The 19,535-nt window shown below is 42.2% G+C and overlaps 1 protein-coding gene across 2 annotated transcripts in view; it reads right to left on the bottom strand.

The window, feature by feature from the left end:
- Nucleotides 1-15,655, bottom strand: part of TWF1 (twinfilin actin binding protein 1) — a 67,110-nt gene extending 51,455 nt beyond the window's left edge. Inside the window, exons 1-4 of one of the 2 annotated variants that reach the window (XM_029615199.1) lie at nucleotides 15,432-15,655; nucleotides 12,815-12,892; nucleotides 9,315-9,493; nucleotides 3,920-4,015 (exon numbers count right to left, since the gene is read on the bottom strand). In XM_029615199.1, coding sequence (XP_029471059.1) covers nucleotides 3,920-4,015; nucleotides 9,315-9,493; nucleotides 12,815-12,892; nucleotides 15,432-15,456 — 378 coding nt within the window. In that variant the 5' untranslated portion in view covers nucleotides 15,457-15,655. The remainder of the gene's footprint in view (nucleotides 1-3,919; nucleotides 4,016-9,314; nucleotides 9,494-12,814; nucleotides 12,893-15,431) is intronic. The other variant, XM_029615198.1, reaches the window with a different exon arrangement.
- Between the last annotated feature and the right edge of the window lie 3,880 nt (nucleotides 15,656-19,535).

Here is a 19,535-nt window from a genome sequence, read left to right on the forward strand (position 1 = left end):
GGACGTCAGAAGCTCTCCCGAATGCACAGTCATTATCACGGAGCACAGGGTTTCCATGGAAAATGAGTCATCCTCAAATGATGGTTGACCCCTTTGAGATCCAGGATGAGACAAAAAGAGCCCATCCTTCTTGGGCACAATGAAATAAATGGAATATCAGCCCATATTTTCTTGAGACGCGGGCAGTGGAACCACAGCCCTCAGACTAAGGAGCCTTGACAATGAACAGTCCACTGCCTGCCTCTTCTTCAGGGAGTGGCAGGGAGACACCATGAAAACATCCTGAGGAACATTGCAAAACTTCAGTGCATATCCATCTCGTATCACCTCCAGGACCCATTGATATGACATTATTTCAACCCACCTCTGACAAGAGAGAAAGGCAACTCCCTATCTCCTGTTCCCAGGGGTGGGTCAGCACACCTTCATTGGGAGGCTAGGGGGGTTCCACTACCTGAGCATGTGCTGTGCCTCATCTGGGATGAAAGGACTGGGACCTACCCAAAGGTTGAGACTTCTGAAAGGCCGCTCCTCTGTAGGGTTGAAAACGTTTGGATCCCCTTGCATGACCTCTCATGCTAAAGGAGCGCAGCATCTGCTTCTTATCCTTCAGCAAATGGGGTACCTGGGACTTGCTCCACTTATTGGCCATTTCCTCCAACTCGCTCACAAGCAAGAGCAAGCCTTTAAAGGATAACTTCATAAGGTCAGACTTGGAGGACGCATTGGCGACCAATTTCTCAGCCATAAGTGGCGCTTGGCTGCTATTAATTACTGAAAACACCCCCTCTGGCTGAGGTGCAGACCAAATCGCAGCCTGCATCTGCCAAAAAGGTAGCTGCAGGCTCCACCATTGCCCTGAATTCACTGCAGACTCCTTGACCTCCTGAGAGAGAAGTAAACAGGAGCGAGCCACAGGGAACAACAAGAAGATATCTGCAAAGTCATTGCCACTGCTTCAAATGCTTGTTTAAGGATGGCCTCAATTCTCCTATCATGCGCATCCTTCAAGGCCGCTCCTCCCTCTACAGGGATAGTCGTTTGCTTGGTGATAGCTCACACAAGTGCATCCACTTTCAGAAAGCATAACTGCTCTCTTGTAGCTGAATCCAGGGATACAGTCTTCCAAAACTCATCCCCCTTTGAAATTAGCTTCTGGGGTGCACCACTCAAGATCAATCAATTCTTGAATGGCCTCCATAATAGGGAAAAAAAACAAGAGGCTTTACGCAAAGAAATCAAAATGGGATCTTTCTTTGGCTCAGACATGGATTCAGCCCCATGTACTCCCAGCATCTTTAATGTCTGAGAAATCAGAGCAGGTAACGCATCTCTATGAAAGAACCGCAACATAGTTCTATATGGTTCCAATCCCAGAGGAATTTCCCCATCCTCCAGATCCTTATCGGGAAGAGCGGCCACCGATCTAGGTGTACTTTGATGCTTAGCCACAGCACCAGGTGTGCAGGAGTTCACCATCTGCAACTCTGACCTGGCAAGACTAGTCGGTGCAGAGGACAGCGCCTGAAGAAAAGACTGCAATCCTTGAAAAAATTCCACCCAAGAAAAGGCAGAAGGATCCATGCCAAAACCAGGAGGCACCTGTCCTCCGCCCACTGAACTACCTTCCCCCACTGATGAACCAGTTAGGGGAGTTCCAAAGTCAGGTGCCCCTTCTGACACATCTTTACCTAGGCCCGCAACAGGCAGGGAAGAACTGGGCTTAGTAAAATCAGATGAAGGCAATTCCCTCTGAGCCTCCAAGCAGCGTTGACACAAGTTAGAGGGAATGCCAGGCTGAGATGTCCGAATATGACAACCAGCACAGAGGGTAAGGCGCTTGGGTTTCTTTGCTATAGGCCCCATCAGTCTGTCAGTATGCGTTAACAGGCGACTGAAAAGTGCGCGTCCAGCTGCAAAAAAAATAGGCGTCCAAAATTTAGACATACGAGCCTGTGCCTCGATGAGCCCCAAAATCTGAGCGCCCTCAATGCCACTCAGATTGTGTGTATAGGTAAGCATGCGCCTCAGACGCTGCTACCAGCTGGGCACCCAAGCAGGCGCCCAACTAAACATCCAAAAACTGGGTACACAACCGGATGTTTATCAGGATGCACTCGCATGAGCAGATGGTCCTGAAAAGGGCAGCCTAATGCACAGGAAAATGCGCAAAAATGCTTCCGTGGTTTACCACATGGCGCACAGTGATAAGCCTAAGAGCAGGGCCTTGCCCAAAAAAGCTGCTCAATCCGCCAGGCTGCCCACGTCCCCTAAGCTCCCCGAGCACAGAGACTGGAGGAATGAGGAATCCCTACAAAAGACCCTCTTTTTTTTTTTTTGCTTTACCTGAGCTCAGCACGTCTGGCTGAGAACATAATTGGTCTCTGGCTGTGGGGGGAGAGGGCATATACTGTCACCACAGCACTCGGCTTCCTGCACCTGCTTGCCTTTCAGTTGTCTTTTAGAGCTAAGTCCACACCAGCTGAAAACCAGCTACCAGACCAAGGCACTCATTTGAGGGAAAATCCAATATATATCACCTCAGGCATTCTCAACTGAGGGAGGGACCATATGGTATCATCACAGGAGAGCGGGGCGAATTAATTTTCTTCTTTTCTCCTTCTAAAAATTGTAAACAATCCTCAGTAGTGAGATGCATGCCCACCATCTGCTGGAGATGGAGAATACCGGCGGGCTGATGTCACTGCAGGGGTATATATACTGTTATGTCAGCTTTGCTCAGTCTCTATCTGCTGATAGAAGTGCCTAACCCACTTATTCTGGATCCACCTGACTAAATGCTAAGAAATGGAGAATTTTGCCTGTCTTTCTCCTTCTGTCTTGTATTTTCAGAAGGCTAATTTTTTCTGTTCTTACTTATTCTCCTAGGAGTCAATGTTCAAAGCCTTTTAGCCGGATAACTCTCAAGTTATCTTGCTAAATGTCCACTTTTGAATATTTTGGGCACTTACTCGCTAAACCTTAGCCCAATATCTCATTATCGTACTAAAATTTATCCAGATAATATAGGGGCATTCCAGGGTTGTTTCTGGGAGGAGTTAAATTTGCCTGCTAATTAACTAGCTAACTCTAATATTCAGAGTTAGCTGGAAAACATAGCCAGCAAACTATGATTGTGTCAAAGAGCTGTTTAACATTAGCTAGATAAACTTATCAGACTATCTTTAAGATAACCAGCTATGTTCAACAGTGCGACTACACTACTGAATACCTCTCCAAAGTTAGCTGGATAATTTTATCTGGCTAACTTTGCAATCCAGCCAGTGACTGAATATTACCCTCCTAATTCTTTGGTGAACCACCGTGTTGTGGTTCACTGAAATAGACACTACATCAATAATGGCTTCTTTATTCTCTTCCCTTTGCTAACGTGCCTGACACAATGATTTCTTACCATTTCAATACTCCATTTTATTGCTGTCCAAAATTCCCTACTCCTGACAATGCTTCCTTAGCATAATCATTCTTTTTTGAGAAGCTGACTTTTCTGAAAAGTCTAGGGCAGTTTTCTAGTATCCTAACTTCAGATCTAGTTTTTGCAGTCATCTTCCATAAATGCACACAATATCACTGAGGTTATCAGTACCAGGTTCAGTGTCGCCTTGCTAGGAGTGAGCACATCAGCTTCCAATTTATTTCAGAGCAAATAAAAACACCAGCAACTGCACATGAGCCTCTTGTAGTAAAAGTTATTTAACCTCAATAAATTGAATCAGAAGATCTATCCAGAACCCTTACTGTGGCAAATTGGAACACCTGAAAATAAATCTTATTACAATAGTCTTCCCTGCATCATGAAATTGATAAAATAGAAACATACAAATCTAAATGTTCATTACTAAGCAAGTGCATTTCTGTGAACATTTGAAATATAGTTATAGTTTTAAAATACACGTACCTTTACCGTTCCGAACAATTCATCTTTAATATGGCCACCACCAAATTCTTTCTTCAGAGTTGCCCTAGTGGCAGCATATAGCATTTTTTGACGCACCTGTTATATTAGGACAGAGTCGCCTTAGATTACTATTGATATGCATACACACACAGACTGAGAAAAGCATACACTGTTAGGATAACATTGCAAAAGCATGGGTCTGCAAGTTCAGAGCTTATAATGGCAGGGGGGAAAGGGGAATTTGATTCAGATACAACCAAGGACACTGTCTGGGAAAACAAATAAGCATGGGAGTAACTTGCTGAGATGGCAGTAACTATCCTTAACCAATAGGCCTTTATGCTGTTGATGCAATTCCAACATTGCTCTCCGATTCAATGGCAAGAGGTAACGGGGAATTGGACTCAGACAGCAATCAGCAAGGGCCCCTGCTTTGACAGTCTGGGAAACTAATAATTATAAAGATGGCTTGTATGGCCAGTAGTTACTACCATAAGCTTGCTGGGCAGACTGGATGGACCATTTGGTCCTTTTCTGCTGTCATTTCTATGTTTCTGTGTTTCTATATGATGGTTAATTGATTATGGAATCTTAATACAGAGGGAAGATAATTCTGTAACATCGCAGTTGACTTATGCAGCAATTATGAATTACGTGAATAAGTTACCCCAATTTTCAGTGGTGCCCACCATACAAGTTATACCTGCTATTTGATGTGCATGCATTTTTCTTGAAATTTTACATGCACACTGTTCAAAAATGGAAAAGTATGCGCATAAATGTTAGCACCCCACCCCCTTCCCCAAAACGCCTCTGCTCTGTGCAGGTAAAAGTATGAGTGAAATAGCATTTTGAGCCTACTTTTACCTGCACAAACCCTGGGTAATTTTGTAACAAACCATTTACATACATAAACCAGTGTTTCCCACATGGTGTGCTATGGCTGCAGGGCAGGTTACTGCAGCTGCAGTCATTACATTTTTTTCTTTCCCTCCTGAAATGAAAAATGTCCTCCTGCCAGCAGGGGGCGAGAGGAGGGATGGAGAACAGCACTTATTTGCAGCTGCTCTTGCTTTCCCATCTGCAATGGAAACTGCATGAGATCTTTGTAGTCTTGCCAGACCTGCTGGCCCCAAGCAGTTCAGATTGCAGAGGGAAGCCAGCAGAGGTAGAAGAAGCAATATCAGATTGCTGGGGGGGGGGGGGGGGGGAGAGAGAGAAGGGACAGCTGAATGTGCCACGAGGTATGGAGGAAGAGGAAAAGGTAGGTGATGGTCTGGGCAGAGGAATGGAGGGAGAGAGAAGGTAATGATGATGCCTGGGGGTGGAGGGAGAGGGAAGGTAGGTGATGATGCCAGGGAGGTGGGAGGGACAGGGCAGGAAATGGAAGTAGGAATGTAAAATGAACATGTACAATAAAAAGATTTCCTAGGTTTTTTTGTTTTCTACTGAAGGAAACTATACAATAGTATTGCAACTGTTCCAAACCTTGTCTCAGAAAACACTGTTCTGGTACAGCATCATCTCTCATCCCATCCTATTCTTTGCCTAGGATTTGCCAGGTTGGAAGACACCAATTGGGAGAAGTCGCTAAGGGTTGGCATATTAAGTAAGAGCCAACCCTACTACTTCAAGATCTGTATCTACAGAGACCACTATGTTATCCATGAGAAAATGTGATGGCATAAAGGGTCCTCTGGAAACACCTGAGGTCCCTGTAGCAGAAGAAACTAGGAACTCTAGTGGGTTAGAAGGGGCAGTTATGAGAGGGGAGTTCTCAAGAATCTGGTTTTGAAAGTGAGAAATTTGAAATGATACCTATTGTGAGACCACATACATTTTCATTAGAGGTAATATGGGAAACGCTTGTTATTTTAGATAAAAATGTTTCTCTTCAATTAAAACCAATAGTTAAAAATATGGAAAAGATAGAAATAAAAGTGAATAAAATAATCAGTGATGATAAAAAGAGAGAGATTTGGTAATTGGAAGGAATTCTCAAGAAATTAAAAAATTAAACCACCAAAATAGTTTAATAATAAAGGAAAATCGTTTTTTGACGAGAAAAATGGAGAATTTGGAAAACCAATTAAGGAGTAATAATTTAAGATTGATAAACTTCCCTAAAATGGTAAGTTTGTCAGTTAAGGAAATGTGGAACAAATTTGCTTTAGAGTATTTAAAAATTCCACAACAAGCGTTACCCCCATTATCTCACGTATACTGTTTACCTTCTATGGAAAAAGTAATGTGTAAAAGACGATCATTTTCAATCTTTGAAACCGTTGAATATTACAGATATTCTTGAATCCACTGGTGTAGAAGAAGTTCAACCTGCTACTATGATAATATCTTTTTTTTTTTTTTTTTTTTTTTAATTGAAAACGGATAAAGAGTGGGTTCAGAAACTTTTTTTTTCGTAATATTAAAGAGAAATTTTGCCAGATGGAAGTGAGAATATTTCCAGATGTAACAAAGGAAACTCAAAATAGGAGGAAGGAATTTCTCACATTAAAGCCAAAATTATTGCAAATGGGTGCGATATTTAAGTTAAAATATCCATGTAAATGTGATATTTTTTATGACAAGGTGAAATATTGTTTTCTTCAACCGTCGCATTTGCATAGATTTATAATGGAAAAACAAGCTACAGAAACTATCGATGGCTCCCGAAGTGAAATAGCTGAAAACTCTAAATAATAGATATAATATGGCTGCCCTGGTTGATTGTCTGTTATTACTTAGTTTTATTATTTGTATTAGATTGTAATGCCTTCAATATGTGTAAAACCTTTCCTCACGTTTTGTGGACTTAGAAATGGCTGTTGCCAGTATTTCTATCAAGGATGCTTGATTGTAAAAATTGAAAATTTTGAGAAATAAAAAATTTAAAAAAAAAAAGAGCCAACAAAGCACTTAGCATAAGTGTTATTTATGAAACATGGTGCAATATGACATAGCTAGACAAGAAATTTGGATAATTGTACAATCTGTGTGAAGATGAAGGGAAAAGAAAAAGGCGGGAAGACTTTGTCTTTATGCCAGATTAGAATGAAATTGTTTCTAAAGGAGGGCTGCGGTGAAAGGGACGAAGAGATTGGGGCCAATGTACTAAAACAGGACGATAACTTGTATTATTGGCAGATTTTAATGCTGGTCTTATCTCTTGCAAAATCTTGCATTAAATACTCAATGTGCTAACAGAGAATAAAGCCAGAGTTTTGTAGGAGTATCGCTGCCAGTAACACATCGGCATTGCTAGCAGCAATAGTAATGTGGCTGGATGTGGGCTGCCATAACCCTCCCCATATCCTGTTTGAAAAATGTTATGTGGCTAGCAACCTCCTTCCCCCTACCCTGAGAATCCAAATCCATTCCCTTCCTCAGCAGTTCCCTGCCCCCACCTCTCTGGAATTTTCCTTTGGCTTTTAAGACCCCACTCCCAAAGTTCAATTCCATTACCCTCTCATAGAAACATAGAAATGATGGCAGAAGACGACCAAACGGCCCATCCAGTCTGCCCAGCAAGCTTCGCACTTTTTTTTCCCTCATACTTTTCTGTTACTCTTGGCTCTTAGTAACCCTTTGGTTCTATTTCCCTTCCACCCCCACCATTAATGCAAAGAGCAGAGTTGGAGCTGCATCTAAGTGAAATATCTAGCTTAGGCCTGGATGTATCAAAATGCAGTAAGTACCGCATGCGATAGCAAAAGGGGTGTGTTTTATGCTAATATAGTATTTTTCGCAATTTGGGATAATTACCTGTGCGAAGAGATAAGTTAGTGCACATTGCGATACCATTTCAGATTCTGTGATAAGTGCCAAACCTGATGTATTTCCTGCAGGCAACCAGTTTTTGAGAGAGAGAGAGAGAGAGAGAGAGAGAGAGAGAGAGAGAGAGAGAGAGAGAGAGAGAGAGAGAGAGAGAGAGAGAGAGAGAGAGAGAGAGAGAGAGAGACTGGCCATAATATCATGGCCCATAGGCAGGTATTTGTATCCCTAGGGTAGGCCCACCTAGTAAATTGAGGTGGGGATTAGGTAAGTGTGTAGGGGGTTAGGGGCCACTTTGACATGCTACGTGACACCTACGAACAGAACAGTGGTCACTTGTGAAGATTTGCTGGCCTTCGGAGTGAGGAAACTCACTCCAAGATGAGATCTGGGCAAGGTTCTCTCAACCTAGCTTGATGTTACCCAGGTAGAGAGTCCATCAAGCTAGGTTGAGAGAACCTTGCCCAAATCTCATCTTGGAGTGAGTTTCCTCACTCCGAAGGCCAGCAAATCTTCACAAGAGACCACTGTTCTGTTCGTAGGTATCACGTAGAATGTCAAAGTGGCCCCTAACCCCCTACACTCTTACCTAATCCCCACCTCGAGTTACTAGGTGGGCCTACCCTAGGGATACAAATACCTGCCTATGGGCCATGATATTATGGCCAGTCTGTCTCTGTCTCTCTCCGACGGAGCGCACTGTTAACCTACCCTTGGACACGCAATTTCCCTTACCCCTTATTCAGTAAGGGGCAGAAAACACGCGTCCAACCTGCAGTACCTAATAGTGCCCTCAACATGCAAATGCATGTTGATGGCCCTATTAGGTATGCCCGCGCGATACAGAAAGTAAAATGTGTAGCCAAGCCACACGTTTTACTTTCAGAAATTAGCGCCTACCCAAAGGTAGGCGCTAGTTTCTGCCGGCACCGGGAAAGTGCACAGAAAAGCAGTAAAAACTGCTTTTCTGTGCACCCTCCGACTTAATATCATGGTGATATTAAGTCGGAGGTCCCGAAGAGTAAAAAGTCGGAGGTCCCGAAGATATTAAGTCGGAGGTCCCGAAGAGTAAAAAAAGTAAAAAGAAAAAAAAATTTTAAATGGGCCGGTGGCTGTCGGGCCGAAAACCGGACGCTCAATTTTGCCGGCGTCCGATTTCCGAGCCCGTGGCTCTCAGCGGGCTCGGGAACAGACGCTGGCAAAATTGAGTGTCGGCTGTCAACCCACTGACAGCCACCGCTCCGGGTCAAAAGGAGGCGCTAGGGACGCGCTAGTGTCCCTAGCGCCTCCTTTTGCCCGTTTCTACCGCATCACCTAATTTAAATACAGAATCGCGTGCACAGGCGAGTGGCCTGTGCGCGCTCCGAGAGAGCAGGCGTTTGTCCGCTCTCCCGCGGACTTTACTGAATCGGCCCGTATATAGGGAAAAAGATGTTAATGCAAAGTTTTTACTCTCTCCTTCAATCTGGTGATAGGAGGGACAAATCCCACAAGTCTGGACTGGTCTGACAGAATGACGAGGCAGCTAGTTACTATTCTATAGCACAAGTGCTGATATTTATTACATTGGTATACTCCTAAGAAATAATTTTGTATAAAAAATAAGTGTAAGAATGTTACTTACATGAGAGTGATCTGGTGACCAGGCAATAAAGATCCACTCATATCCTTGTGCATTTTGAGAATCTAGCCGGTATAATATATAACTAGGTTGTTTATCTTCTAGCAGTGGCAGAAGAAAGGAATCATAGTCTTTATCCCAGGATTCCTCAGGCTGCCTAGAAGATCCCACCGTAAGATGCTCTAGAAATTAATACCAATACTACAAATCAGTATACATAGGTCTAGAAATAACTTTTCCTATAATGCAGAGTCCTACACAGGAAAGATTTTAATGGTAGCAGGAGAGAAAATCTTTAGGGCCTGATTTAAAGGAGGATAGAGAAGGGAAATGGTATGGGGACAGAGAAAGAAGAGATATAGAGTGATAATAGGTATAGGAGGGGAAACAACACAGAGAAAAAGATCTACAAGAAACAAAAAGAATAGTCCAAGATAGTTCACAAAACCATCCTTTGAAATATCATAACAATACAGAGCTTTCTGGTTTCCCAGATGACTAACTCTCAAATTTCCTGGTTTGTTATAAATAACCAAGGCATTACCACGATGCAGACATTTCAAATGAATGTATACAGAAAGAGCCATTTAAACTTAAATAAAAATGGCTTCCTAATACACACTAACAAGTTGTGTGGCTACAGCATGAGTGCACAAACTGTCATTAGCAGATGGCTTGTTCTTCAGTTTTTGTCTGTGGAGCGAATGAGAGAAAAGCCATTATATACCAGCTGTCCTACGTAACGAGGACAACGCAGTCAAACCTGTAATACTTGTACAAAGTACTGAAGACTCTTTACCTGGAAATCTTTATAAACTCATGAAGCAGAGCTGACTCAACAGCGGACAGGAAGCTGCCAATTACTTTCTGTAATGTTACATACGTGACCAGCAGTTTTTGGGCGTTGATGTTTTGGATAAAATATAAAGAGAGGGTAATTTTCAAAAGGCACTTCCGTGGGTAAAGCAATGCTTTGCCCGCAGAAATGGCCCGCTACAAAATTGCCTGCCAGACATGTGGGCAAGCTTTCCATGCACGCAAGTTTACTTGCAGTAACCACTTGTACTTAGGCGCATACTTTTGCATTTTCAAAATATGGTGCATAATATTTCCTGAAAAAAAAAAAAAACTGTGTACAAATTTGATGGTGTAATTATGTGAGAGTAGTTTGGGGCGGGGGGAATCATTTTCAAAGGGATAGACTGTGTGGATTTTCCACTTCCAAATTTATGTGGGCTGTTACAAAATTATCCCCTCAGTGAATTCTCTTGGGATTTTTCCCTCAGCACGAACGTGTTAAAAGCCTTTGACTCTAATCTAGCTGGAAGTATCAGGTTATACATGGCGCCTCAGGCCTATGCTATATATTATCAGCCAATCCAATAGATCAGTTAGGAGCTTATGTACTGCAAGAGCCGTTGCATGGCCTGAAAGCTCTTTTTTACTTCAGTCTGCTGGGCAAACACAGCCCTGCCTATTTATTGGAGATGATAGGAGCCAAAAAAAAAAAATTTAAAAAAAGGTGGCGGCAAAATGTGTGCCTCAAATAGACACAGAGGGGCGGAAAGGGAAAAGATGCCAGATGCCAATCACTTCTATGTTTGTCAAAGGCTTAAATTAAAATAAAGAACTGATTTACAATAAGGATAACGTACATATGGCTGACAGCTTTCTCCTTGTTCAGAGAAAGAACAGTGACAGGAAATCACGGTTTTGATTTCAGTGAGGACTGGTTCAATAAGGGCCAATGCCAGCATATGAACGGCATAGTTACAATGCTTATAAGAGACGGAAACAGGACGTACTGTCAACATCTCAGCACTCCTCATATTCTATTATGCACTGTCCTTACCACAGAGTCTCAGATTTCATGGCAGAAAGTTCAGAAGTATCAATAACAGCTATCAGGTGAGGAGAGACATCTCTAAACCTTAAATATCACTAAATCAGCCAGGCTTTTTACAAAAGCATAAATGAACATATAAAAGGCAATGCTTGCATATAGAGCTCAACTAAGTGAGAATGGGGAGCTAGAAAGCATGAACAGCGATTAAAGCCAGAATCCTCAGCTGTACCCAGCACTTGGGAAGCAAATCTGTAAGAGAGGGACTTCTCTGCATCACTGTGATAAACTGTGACTGAATTGCCCTGAAGTTGAATTCTGGATGATGCTGCAAGTTTGTAGCACTGATGTGTCACTTTAGTGACATGCTTCAAGCAAAACGGTTTATAACCCTGCATTGCTCTATTCAAACACACACAGCCCTAATGCTGGATTCGTTGATGCAATATATTCAGTGCTGGATTAATCACTCCGACTTTGCTGCCTGCTCATTTCAGGGAAACCGTTCCTGGCATAATCCATACAGGGAGGGTAAGTTTTCAAACATCGTGCATCAGTTACCCCAACTTTCCAAGTGGACTTGCATGCACAAGTCTTCTTTGAAAACTATCCCACCAAATCCACCCTGCATGAGTTACACCTGCCATTTGAGGCGCACTAAATTTTTCTGAAAAGTTATGCACGGACAGTCAAATTTTAAAAGTGCAAGCAAAATGTCTAAACCGCTCCTCAACTCTTCTCCCAGGAACGCCTCTGCTCAGTCTGGGTACAGTTGCTCGTGAACCTGACACACACAAGCAATTTTGTAAAAGTCCACGTCTGTGCGTAAAACAATTTTACCTGTAGAAGTCCCTTTACTCCTCTCCAAATGAAAGAGCAGCTGCATAGCCAGGCTGACTAAATCCAAACAGACTGTTGCATCAGAAAGGTCTGTGTGTTGGAAACGACTGGTACCTACTTCCACAGCAGCTCCCCTATGACAAACCGGCTCCATTAATGGAGTGGTAGAATAGCCTTGTAGTTAGAGCAGCAGACCGAGAACCAGGAAAGCCAGGGTTCAAAGGTCTTTGTGACCTTGGGCAAGTCACTTCACCCTCTATTGCCTTAGGAACAAACTTAGCGTCTCATTTACATTTATTTTTCCCATAGACACAGAAATGGGGGTGGGGGGGGAGGGATAACCTTAGTAAGTCAGGCCCTTTGATTGTAAGCCCTCTGGGGACAGAGAAATATCTAGTCTACTGTATCTGAATGAAACGGCCAAATTAAATATAAGAACATGAATAAGAAATAAATGTGGTATCAATGTGCACTCATTCCCCCATTCACTTTTCAATATGAACACAATTTATGCAAACAGGGAGCGAGTGTAGCTCAAAGCTGCACATGGTCCAGAATTCATAGCATGTATGAAAATGGTCTATGAATGGTTTTTCTTTTTTTTTTTTTTTGGATTTGCAATTATTTGCCGCCTCCAGAATCAGGCAGGTAACCACTGCAGAATTCACGTTTCACACACAAAGCTGGGCAACACTGTATGCATTTGGATGACAAGACAGCTTTAGGGTTTCTAAAGTCAAACAACTGTAACAACAACCTTCACACTTAAGTACGTTACTAAAATGCCATTTAAAATTAACAGTATTAAATCAGAACTAACCATTTTCAATATCTATTTTTAACAGTCTGTATTGTCCATTTCTGGCTCTGGCAAATACATCTGTAACGTCTTCACTAGCTGGAAAAAAAAAAGAAGATAAATCAAAACAAAATTAGTAACTGAGCACATTTCATCTCTGTGCTGCACAGTGCTGGTAGCTGTGCAACATCTGAAGAACAGACCTGTGAAGTCTGAACAGCTCATGTACATCCAGCTACTTTATGTTAATCCAATAGAATGTATTAAAACCTGCAAGGAATCCAGCCTCTCTCTACAAATTACAAAGTCACATCTGCTGAAAGGACCAGTGGGCCCCAGTTACTGTCATTCACAGGTCAAACAGTCAGCTCCAGCTCTATTACGCATGAACAGATAAAATTATTTATACCGGATCACCTAAACCAAACATTCACAAGGAATGCAATGCCTTAATTAAAACAAGAGGAAAAGGACACATCTCCAGTTGTGCTTGTGCTAACATAGCAATTCTAAACATGACCGAGGTGAAAGCTTGTTATGTGCAAATGCTCTGAGCGAGTGTAATGTACTGCCATATCCCTGAGGGAGACTTTACACTACACAGAGGAATATTTTAAAATGTGGCTACACAAGACCAAGGCACATGTGTAAAAAGTCTATAAAAGCCATGCTTGAGCCTCCCCTACAGCGTGGGTGCACAATTCAAAGGTGATGTGCTGGGGGCCTTTAACACAGAGAGAGAAGCTAATTGCTGCCAGAGGGGGTGCCCCCTGCTGACATTAGAAGATTTCAGACTTCCTTTTCAGGCAGGAGTGGGAGTGCAGAAAAAGGGGAAATCAAATATACTAAAAAAAAAAGTGTCTATTTCAAAAAATGTTAAAGCAGTAGTACTAGTAACATTCTGCAGTGCATCAACTGACCTGTTTCTTGGGTCAGTTCCTTTCTTCTGCCATTTTTCTATTTCATTTTTAATCTTAGCACTTTGAATTAAAAAGCATATGCCTTTTATTAATTTTAACAAAACAGAGCCTATACTTCCCTGAGGTCTTAACTTATGTGACCAAAGCAGTGGCAATATGAGCTAATAAATATGGTTTTCTGGAGTGTATTGTATATTCAATTTTACAATATATATTTAAGAATTTCTTGTTCCTCACCCCAATTTTACCAGAAGCATGCAAATACTTTTTTTTTTCTTTCAGAATTTTGTGTTATCTTTTTTTCTCCATATGTCCACCTCTTAACGCAGTCTCTTCCTTTAAAGGTTCTTCTTGCTATGTTCTCACATTAGTCTGTGTCGGGCTCTGATACGCACAGCAGCACTGTCAGTTTAATGGCAGACATGCAGCTTTCAAGAACTTTAACAACTTATCTTCTCAGGAATTAAATAAAAAGTAGAACAGCAAAGGGATATTTTAATATCATTGTCACTGCTAATTAGCTAAAATAAGTTTGCTGCTTTAACATGTATTTCCTCATTCCTAAACGTAACTTTCTATAACTCTTTTCTCTAATTTTCATTTCATTTTACTGAATATTTTCTTTGGCTGACCAATCCTGAAGAAGATGCTATGTTCCCAGTATATCTGTAATATATATATATATATGACACCGCTCCTCATCTTTCTAATTAACCCATCAGAAACCACACAGTAATTCTGTAAGGTGTTCTAAAAGACATAAAAATTATACCCTCAAGGACTATTCTTAAAAGCATTTTTCTACTAATTCTGAGAAACACGGGAGCTAAAGAATTGGATATATTATCCAATGAAAGGAGTAAAGGATGACTGCCTCTCTTAGGGCCCAATTCATTAACACCCTCCCCCCAAAATAGAATGGGAGAAAAACCCTTAATCGGATACAACTGGAAAGTGAGTATGTGGCAGTGCTGCTTTAAAGAGGATGATGTGTGCATGAACAGATGGAAGATATTAATTTTCCGAAACTTTGTGGAGTCATGTGCACAGAAACCAGTTATATCTTGCATTAACTGATCCAAGCTTATGGAAGATAATATTATAAAATTTCCTTATTTAGGCAAACAGGTTTCCACAAGTAACACTGAAACGCTAGATGAGATTTACAGGTATTACGCGTTAATTGTAAGATGGTTATGAACAGAAAACAAGGCTGTTTTTTAACCCCTTTCTCTTCCCCGCTCCCTGATCCATTGATACTTGGCATCAACTCTTGGCATGTTAACAATTAAATAACTAAAAAAAAAAAAAAGCATGAAAACATATTCAATGTGTTACTCAAAGTTAAATAAATCAAAACCTAAGCTGTCCCGTAGTCAGTGCCAAACCCTGGCTCCTGATTCTAAGAGTTGCGCCCAGAGACCTTTGTGCCTCCGGACCTGCTCATCAAAATCAAACTTGTGCCACTTCAACCTTAAGTCTACGTGCCTGTGGGCTACGAGGAGGGACAGAGGGGCTACCCTGCACGACTGCTAGGTGAGCCGAGGAGAGATCTCGGCGGGATACAGACCCCCGCCCGCTCGGATCCCAGGCAGCATTCCCGGTCCACAGCGGAAGAGTCGCTCTCTCTATCTCTCTCTCCCCCCCACCCCTACCCTGATCGAGCTATCCCCCTCCCTCTGTGCAAAGGCGACTTTCCTCCCCTGCCCGGGCTGTACCTCGGATGCCGGTTTGGTGGGACATGACGCCTCTGCCGCTCCCGTGACCGCAGCGCGCGCCGGCCAAGCTCCACAACCCGGAAGTGAGAGAGAGCAGCAGCAGCACGCTCCGACCCCACCCCCCACCCCGCCGGCCGGCACAGCCCGGGGCGGTCCCGCTGCCGCTCCAGTGCGGCGTCACTCAGCCGCGCCGGGCCCGGGAACAGCCCGCGTAAAGCCGGGTGATTCATTCCCAAGCGTCAGAAACACCGGCAGAGGCATCCGGGGGAGGGAGGGGGCAATGGAGGAAATCAGGAATGACCCAGTAGGGTAGGAGGGAAAAACATTGCTCTTCAGAGGCGTTACCTGGGTAAAAGTAGCATATACGGTAGCAAAGCCCTAGGAGTTACACGCCTATTAGTAGCAATTTCCTACAGCCCATTTCCATGCAACTTTTAGAAAATAACCACCTCTATGTTTAGGTTTTACTATTAAAATGTTCTCATAACCCTGCTTATATATGGGATGCTGCTATCTAATTAGAGTTTTCTGATTGGACAGAGGAATCGAGAGAGAGTGAGTCTGTGCCAAGTGCCCATTTCTAAATGAGTGAGAATTATACTGTGAATTCAGGTACAAAAAGTAATTTAGACTAGATTTAAACTAAATGCCCGACTATTGATTTTTTGGGGAAGCTTAATCAGCCTGTCATTTTAATAAAACTGCTTTAGCTAAGATTATTGAAGAACATAAGATGTATCATGCTGAGTGATGTATCTGCAACTACCCATATTGGATTTACATTTACATGAGCTTAACCAAGTGATAACCTTCCACCACCTTCCTGAGGTCCTAAATTGGATATCCTAAAAAGTGGGTGACTACAGGAGTGGAGTTAAGCGAGGGAAACAAAGTTTGGTGCTTAGCCCTGATTTTAAGAACTAGGAATCTAATCTAGGCAAATGAATAGAATTACAATTAGGAGCCCAAGTTTTAGGACCCACATTTATGTGAATTTTCAATGAAAAATATGTGCTTAATTTGGGAGCCCAAATTTAGAGGCTCAGCTTTTGTTTTGAAAATTGGCCTAATTGCAACCAACACCAACCTATGTGGATGCAGTACAGACAGTACAGTGACAGACTGTGTTATGGGACAACTTGTCCGGCCTAACCTGTACAAAATGGACATCAGCTGTGTTATCACACAAGAATGTAGGAGGAACAGCCCCAATTCCACTCTTGCAACCAGACACAACCACACCCCACATAGTCATTCAAAGGTTTGCAATGACAGTCAAAAAATGTACTCACTGCTCCCCTAAACATGACACTGTCTTAGGCTCTAGTATAGCCTCTAGGACAGTGATCCTGGAGAAACATACTAAAACGAGCACACAGATGATGGTAAGAAATGTGATCTTAAAATAAGTGCTTAATCTTTTGTACATAAGTTATTTTACATTTGTAGGATTATTTTAATAATATGATTATTTATACCTGTCGTTCACTGCTTTGTAGCCCTCCGGGGAGAGGTGGTCTACAAATGTGAAAATAAATATTTTAAGGGATATACAGAGCTTGCTAAGGCATATCAGCTTGGAAGACCTCCGTTAGCTCCATTCATTGAAGCTCAGCTAGTTGAGTCTAGTGGTTGAATAGCCCTCTACAGCATCAGATGAGATGTGACTTTGAGCCTCTGTAATAATATTATAACCAACTGAACCAAAACTACGTCAAGTGGGATGATACAAGGGCTCTGCAATTTCTGACAGCTTCCTATTTTGGGACATTATGAGGAGACATAAAAAAAACAAACAAAAAAAAAAGAAACTGAAGCAGCGTATTTATTCTCAGTACTTGGGACATGCAGTGATTATTTTCTCATGGATTCTGCTGTTGCTACATAAAGTGAGAAGGCTGGCGAGCAAAAGGAGATTTATTGCACAGTGTTACTTCTTCTAGTGTGCCTCTGCCCCCTTCTTCATTTCTGACCTTCAAAATATCAAAACTAAGCTTTCAGTTTTTCAGGGTGAACTCTTCTTACTGAAGCTGACACAGGCATTAAACTTAAAGGCATCAAAATACAAATGTTTAGAAATCTATCAAAATTGCTTTCTAAAAAAATTATGCTAGTAATATCATGTGAAAACTAGATTATGATACAAATGAATCCCCTGTAATTTAAAATCTGTGTTACAAGCAGGCTAGTATTGTGTGTTTTTCAGCAAAACTGAAATATTGTAACTTACTTTGTCCGTAGAAGACGTTCAAGTCAGAAGAAGTTTGTTAGCAAACAGTAACAGTTGCCTCAGATATTTTAGTTCAGGCCTGTGCAAACTAAGCACAGAACAAAGCACAGGCTGGGATTGAGCAGCTGGATGGTTTAGTGGATTAGCACAGATTTACAATGTCTTTCATTATTAGTTCACTGGTTCAAATCAGCTAATGTTAGGGCCAAACTGTCGGCTCAGTAGCATTGCTGTGGTCTGTCATGTGGGTGACAGAATCAATTCCCAGACTCAGGGCTGTGAATGCTGCGGAGGGACTCGCAACCATTGGAGCCACAGTGACATCTAATGTTCAGAGTCAGGGTGCATGTGTCTTAGGTTCCATAGGGAACCATGATTTGTGGTCCCTGACCAGACTGTTACTGCAATGGCTGTGCCAGATGCCTAGCCTTTCAAGGAGGAATCCAAGAAGTACTTAATTTATAACTCAGGTATGAAATTAAAAACAGCAAAACGGTAAGGAAAAAAATAAAAAACTTGCCTTTTAATTATTGCCACCCAAACACCTCACCGATCATTTAAGTATCTTCATAATTTCTGAAGGGACATTAGTAGTGCAATATAATCACCAGTGTTCTGTATAAAATGGCCTCCATAATGAAGCACACTGAAGGTAACATACTGTAGATCTAGGGTACAATAAAATGAGATAAGTTATATTCAGAATGCAGCTTCAGATTCATTTTATTGCAATTGACTTGTAAATTAAATAGCAAGGACCAAAAAGCACCAACATTTTAATTATTTATTTATTCAAAAGTTTTTATATACATAAAACATAAGAAATTGCCATGCTGGGACAGACCAAGGGTCCATCAAGCCCAGCATCCTGTTTCCAACAGAGGCCAAAAACCAGGCCACAAGAACCTGGCAATTACCCAAACACTAAGTACGAACAGCACAGTACAACTCTGTGTAGGGCGAGAGAACATTGTAGAAATCTCATCTTTGTGAGACTTTCCTCACTCCAAATGGCGTTAAATTTTTACTGAAGTGTACTGTGCTGTTCGTAAGTCTCACTGCATTTAAAACTGGCCCCACAACCCTAAACCACCACTAAAACCTCACCTCGAGTTACTAGCTGGCCCTCCTATAGTGATATAAATAGTTGAAAACTGTGAAGGTCTTATAAAGAGTTTCTGTCTCTCTCTCTCTCACTGCAGCGGGGGTGCGAAAGCTTTAACACACCCCATGATGCTACCTATGTGGTGCAGTAATTAAAAAATGATCAGACACACCCCTTTCACTTATGGCGGGCATTATCCATGCAAAATTATAGCATTTTGATGAATCTAGCAGTAAGTTTGTACTTGAGGTAATGGACTTACAGTCACATGAGTAGGAGCAGGATTTGAACCCACCTCTCCCTGGTTTATAGTCCACTCTCCCACACCAACAACCTTTACTTAAAAATCTATGTCAACTAAAAGTTCATTATTTGAAGAGGTATAATAAGATGGAGATCACTGGATGCATTGCTTTTCTGTGTTTGCAATTAACTAAATTGTTAGTAGATATGCATTTTGACCTTACAGGCAACAGAATCTGCTCTTGCTGGGGTAGATTTTAAATACTTGCGCGATTGCGTACTTTTGTTCACGCACCAGGCGCGAACAAAAGTACGCTGGATTTTATAAGATAGGCGTGTAGCCGCACGTATCTTATAAAATCCGGGGTCGGCGCACACAAGGGGGTGCACATTTGTGCAACCTGCGTGCGCCGAGCCCAGCGCGAGCTGCCTGTTCCCTCCCCCCACCTTCCCCTCCCTTCCCCTACCTAACCCCCCCCCCCCCCCTTACCTTTGTCGGCAATGTTACGTCTGCTGAAAGCAGGCG

Source organism: Rhinatrema bivittatum, chromosome 9, assembly GCF_901001135.1.
Source record: "Rhinatrema bivittatum chromosome 9, aRhiBiv1.1, whole genome shotgun sequence".
NCBI classification, from domain to species: Eukaryota; Metazoa; Chordata; class Amphibia; order Gymnophiona; family Rhinatrematidae; genus Rhinatrema; species Rhinatrema bivittatum.